General features: G+C 38.2%; 1 protein-coding gene across 1 annotated transcript in view; it reads right to left on the bottom strand.

The window, feature by feature from the left end:
- Nucleotides 1-1943: 1943 nt before the first annotated feature.
- TMTC2 (transmembrane O-mannosyltransferase targeting cadherins 2) overlaps nt 1944-6000 on the bottom strand; it is a 342425-nt gene continuing 338368 nt past the window's right edge. The window contains exon 12 of the mRNA XM_029078947.2: nt 1944-4639. Within this exon, the coding sequence (XP_028934780.1) occupies nt 4460-4639 (180 nt within the window). The 3' untranslated portion in view covers nt 1944-4459. The remainder of the gene's footprint in view (nt 4640-6000) is intronic.

Genomic DNA, 6000 nt, shown 5'->3' with positions numbered 1-6000 from the left:
TATCATCAGTATTTATAGATCCTCTACTGTGTGCAAAGCACTGAGCTAAGTGCTTGGGAGAGTACAGTAAACAAACATGATTCCTCCCCTCAAGGTGTTTACAGTCTATTGGTGGAAATATATACTGCAGTAGTTTACAGATAAGAAGAAGAAAAAGGAATATATATATATATATAATAGTAATAAAATGAATACAGTAATAAAGGAACATATATGTACATATATATACAAACATATATATGTGCATAAGGAAGAGGGTAGTTAAAATATATATATAGTGCTATGTATTGTACTCTCCCCAAGCTGCTCAATATAGCCTTCCACATGAGCGCTGAATAAATACCATTGATGATAATGGTGAGGTTACAGGAGGTTGTGAGTTCACAAGTGCATAAGGCACAGAAATACTGAAATGGCACTTGGTGAGAATATAATCTGGGATGATTGGTCTGGATTTGTCCAGGATCTAGTAATTCGGATTCCTCAAAGATGTATATCAGAATGCTTACATTTCCTTAGAGTCCAATTCAGTATTTCTCAAGGATCTATTAACAGCTTATTTTTTTTGGATCACTTTCAGAGGTTTGGAGTTTGTATTCCTCACCACTTAATCAATAATATTTATTGAGCACTTACTTTGTGCAGAACACTGTACTAAGCACTTGGGGGATTATAATCCAACAGAATTAGAAGACCGAGAACCTCCCATAATGAGTTTACAGTCTGAGACATCATCTAACTACCACTTCTAATCCTTCATTTGCACTTTGTATTATAATCATCTTCCGGGAAGTCTATTCTATTATCTTCTTTTCTATTTTATCCTTGCCTCATCCTTTATAGTTTTCTTAATTAACCCCCTGCAAAACTGAAAAGTGTACCATTATTTCGCCTGGTTTTACCTCAGCTTGGCAGAAATCACCCCTTGAAATGAGAGCAGATAGAGTCTCAACTTTAGCTATTTAGCAAGGAAAGTAGCTTCGACCTTTTCTTCCTATCCCATTCCCGCATTCCTTTGGGCCTTCAGGTAGCAACTTGAACTTGCTCCCTGTCTCCCCATTTCCCCCAAGTCTCCCTCCATTCTAAATCTGTTTTTGTAACTTTTTTCTTTTCTACAGCGCCAATGTGATGGACTTCATTATCATTGTTGATGCTTCCTCTCCTGAAGCAAAACTGGGAAGCTAGGGCTGAATCAGGGTAGGATGGGGATAGGACATGGTGGTGGTGATGGAAGAGCAGGAGGAAGAAGAGGAGGACAAATAGGATGGTAAGGAAGAGGAGGAGGAGAAGAGAAAAAGGAGAAAGTTGAGGAGAGGGGAGAATCCCAGGGGAAATGATTCAGGGCTCTTCTCTGCTCCAACACAGCCATCTGGATTCTCCCATCTGGTTTTGCAGTTCTAGAGGGTAGGAGCTATCAGGGTTTGGCGGCAGTATGTCAGCAGTAAGGTCCATCCATTGGACATCTAGGAAAAGAAAATAAGCCACAGTAGCAGATTTAAAAAAAAAAGGGGGAATGGAGATTTGTGGGGGTGGTCAGATTGTGAGGAGAGATGTGGTTAGGAAATCCATGGAACCCCAGAGGGGTGAAGAATAGGGACCAGTCTGTACCCATGGGAATGGGATGGAACTAGATTTCTGTAGCTTAACAGCAAAGAGGTCAAAAGCTGTGTCACACTTGAGAGACCTAGAGGAGTGAAACTTGCTCTTCTGACAGATAACGTGCAGTTTCAACAAACCTCAAGTGGCTTTTTCAGATTTAGTACAAAGAAAATTTCAGGACCTATCTCTAGTTGCGAGAAATACAAAACAACAACAAAAAACTAGGATGGTGGAGCAGTGACATCTGGATCTAACACACTCTTGCTTTCCGCTACTTCAGGTTTGTTGAAATGGAAGTCAGCACTCATTAAGTTGCATCAATAGATGGTAACTTGCACAGTGTATTTGTTATCAAGGCTTTATTGTTGAAAACAAAATTGAAGTTCTCTTCTCTGGCACATAAAACAATTATCTCTACAAAAGGAAAGTCTACAAATCTTGATAATTTATACAAATAACAGTTTCTCAAAAAATAAAATTTTAATTTAGTAAACTTGCCTTGTGCTCGTTTTAGCACTGTCTACAATAGTCCACCATAAATCCCTGAGCAGAGACACATATTTTTGATCGAGTTTTCAACTATTTTTTTTTCCCCCCAAAAGTTAGTTATCAAGCCCAGCCCTGCACTAAAATGTGTCAGGGATATTCCTGTTAGATTTCCATTCATCTTCAGACCCAGACCTAGTTAGCAAAGCTGCTTGAAAACCGTGTCAGTGTGGAGCAACTGATGTGCAATCAGTGGAACTTTCTGAACAAGAACCGACATTTTGAAAGGAAGGGAAGAAACAGACAGTGAAAGGTTATAACCAGGAAGCCACTGAAGTTCAATACTTACTTAAATAAATAAAGCTGCATGATACCACAGTTAGTTGATTGCATCCAGAGCCTTAAATTAACTCATTCTGTAAATTTCCGAGAAAAGGGAAGAATATATTTCAACCCATCAGTTATTTTGTTACCATGGGCTTACTTGAGTGACTACAAAAATACTGGGCCCGGGTGATTTGACCATTAATCAAATCGCTCATTAAAATAATGTAGAAATATTCCATGAATAGGCCCTTTGAATAATCCCATCCCCAAAGTCACTCGTTAAACTTGGCATTATTAACAAGGAAAGAAAAGTCAATGCCACACGTTATGAAAGCTATTTAAAAATCATTTCTCCCAAAGAGCTTCCGTAAAGATCAAAAGCCTTTTCTTCAGAGACTGTACAGCTATTTCTGGAGACGTCCTATTTTCTTTCCAGCATATAAAGTAGCCAAATAAAAAGAAAATGTGAAAGACATAGAAAAAGTAGTATAAATTGTAAAATACTAGCTTAATGATTGTTGCTGTCTTGCTACTGTTGAATAATAAATAAATAAATACATACAGCATTGTAGTTTTTTCAACACGTATTTAGGGGGAGTCTGGTATTCTACAGGAGAGCCTTTTAGTACAAAGTTTGAATGCGTCGTAAGGAAATATCTGAAAATGTTCTCCATTACATATATCCTTTTCTCGTGAAATGACCACTGGAAGTGGAGGCCATTAGATAAGTAAGTAACATAACAGATTTTTATTTTGAAAATTAAAATTTTTTTTAACTAGGAAAAAAATAGCAGATCACCTAGAAAATGCAGGCTAACACCATAATACTCGCAGCTTGAAATAAATTATGAAGTTTCTTAGAAAAGTCAAACAATTAAATAAGAGTAAATAAATCTAAAATGTAAAGAATCCCTTTGAAATTTAACAGCACTGCTGCTTTGGTGCATTTTAAGCACTCCGAGAAGGTTTACACTCCATTCCCTACATTAACGGACCACCAATCTTACCCAGACCACTTGGTCTCTTCACTTTCTAATAAGGCAATTCCTTCTGGGAAGTACAAAACATCTTTCCTCTTCTGAGTAGATGCTGGTTATTAGTTCCACTCGCAACGTTTGCACCAGTGATTATTTACAAATTTCCCTCCAGTCGGATTTTTGTTGAGTACGAGCCAAGAAGCGTTTCTAAGGAGCTCAGGTTAAACCGACTCACCTTTGTCAGGACTTTCATGGGAATCAAACACAATGTTTTAAAGTTTCAAAATGAAAATCAGGTTAGAAACAATTTGGTTAAATGTTTAAAGGGAAAAATGTCTCACAAACAATGCATGATGCCTTTGAGGCTCCTTTATACAATCGGGTGAAATAGGCTTGGCTGTTTGTTTCTCAGACAGCGAAGCCAACACCTTTCACAAGTCACTGACCTCAAAACAAGGAAACAATGGTCTGCGTTTGTCACTAACCGCTGCCGATTCCATATTTTAAGCCCAACTGACTTATCGTCACAAACTAGGTTTGTAAATCTGTGAAACCAATGGGCACGCTGTGCACACCGGTAGATTCCGCAGCATTAAGACCAACTGCAAATAAAAATGGGATTTGGGGCCCATTTAAAATCACTACAGTCTTTGGATCAGTTTAGGCTGTTGTTTTATCTTTTTGCAGGGGCTGGATCCACGCTACAAATCCTCTCACAGTGTTTTAGGTAAAACATGATTTTCAAGGAACAACATGACAATGAGCAAATTGAGCGACTGATCCCTTATCGAGAAGGTCATAGCAACGTGCTTTTAAAGCCGGAGTTGCATTATTTGTGGGGTTTTAATGAAATCTTTTGTGAGGTTCCCAAAGTTTCCTTTTTGGCAAAATTGGGGAGCCCAATTGTGGAGTTCAGTCCCTCTTTGAAGTAGAGATGGTCCCCGGCTCAGACTATCACATCCCCGGGGTTTTCTCAACACATCGCTTCCTGGAAGTTCTGCTTTTCATTTAAGTCGGCTGAAATTTAGAAAAAAAAAAAAAAAAAGGAAAGAAGCTTCCAGCCTCGGGGGTCATGTTTTGGATGTCTTTAACCCTTGCTTCTCCATAATATTCCAGAGTTTGCGGAGATTGGACTGTGTGATGACATCATCGGGTTTAAGTTGGAGGGCTCGAAGATAGTTTGTTTCGGCCTCTCGGAGCTTCCCGTTGAGATGAAGAATGGCTCCGAGGTTCATCAGGGCAGCTGGATACTGGAATGAAAGGAGACAGGAAAAGCTGGTTAGAGGCTGAATTTTGCCTTTTTCGCCTCTTCAGGACAAGATCTTTATTCACTTACGTGAATTGTTCCCTTATGTCTTCAGGCAGGCATTTTATGCAAGCAACGAATTAAACAAACAAGCAAAAATGACTAAGAAGAGTTTCCAAGCAACTTTGTATCACAGTGCCATGGGGAAGGGTACAATTGTGCAGAAGAATTAATTTCTCTCAAATGAAGAAAAAAACAAGAACATTCACACACGACGACAACATGGTAAACAGTCACATTGGGGAAAAAAATGATACATAGTTAAAAAATAATATCGACGTCCTCTATTCCTTGCCATCTTCTACAGAAAAAAGTTTTTGCAAGTTTGGTTAAGGGTATAAAGGAAGAAAACAGAAAATCTCATAGTAATCATTATAGCTTCTTATTTCTCTAAACCCAATGACAACTGGTAGAACACAATTTTTGATTGATCAATTACCTTTTGATCATTTATGGATAAAGCTTGTCCACAGAGCTTAAATTCTGCTTCTCACCCTGATGCACATCCTGATTAACCACAAAGAAGGCACTGTTGATGGCAGCAGCTTAACTTTATAGTGGTTTCAGGATGTCAAAGCAATGATGATTAAAATATTACAAGCAAACAAGCAAAATAATAAATTACACAGCCACCCAAAAGAAATATTTTCATATCTTATTTTGCTAAGTCTAGTTCTTACTTGGGTACCTGAAAATGCATTAAACATGTCTAGTTATATCACTATGAAATGAAAGAAATGAGGGCTGAGAACCTTCTTCCTTGATAAGAATACAAAGGTAACTAGACAAAGAAAAGAGAGCTTCTGTTGTCTGAGAGCAGTCCCATCCCATGAATTTCGCCCCTCACGCATACATACATCCTGACTAATAGCATAGAAGACGCAGATGATAGCAGCGGCATAACTTCATAGTGTGTTTCGGGATGATAAACTCTAAGCATTTGCTATGCAAATTAAACCTATTAAAAAATGCAGGTTCAGTTTTCCACTGAGCAGACTCTGAATCACCCTGGGACCTACATTTCTCATACTCAAGATAAATTTCTGTCAGCATTTCTAAGTCACCTGATTTCTACAAAGTGCATCGAATGACTTAGTAATTACTTTTCTGTCCAACTCTTTGAGATAGGTTAGTGTCGCTATTCTCACTCTACAGGAAACAGATTATTGGTCCCCAGTAGGATAAAAGTAGTATTAAATATATATTCCCTCAAGCTGTTTCCTCAATGCTTTCAAGGAACAGGTTGCCAACATAAAAGCTCAATCATCTTTTTGAACTATAAACAAAAACTCATCTACAGGTGAT

This window comes from Ornithorhynchus anatinus, chromosome 14, assembly GCF_004115215.2.
Source record: "Ornithorhynchus anatinus isolate Pmale09 chromosome 14, mOrnAna1.pri.v4, whole genome shotgun sequence".
NCBI classification, from domain to species: domain Eukaryota; kingdom Metazoa; phylum Chordata; class Mammalia; order Monotremata; family Ornithorhynchidae; genus Ornithorhynchus; species Ornithorhynchus anatinus.
Note: the sequence above shows the minus strand (reverse complement) of the source record. Positions and strands in the feature narration are given on the sequence as shown.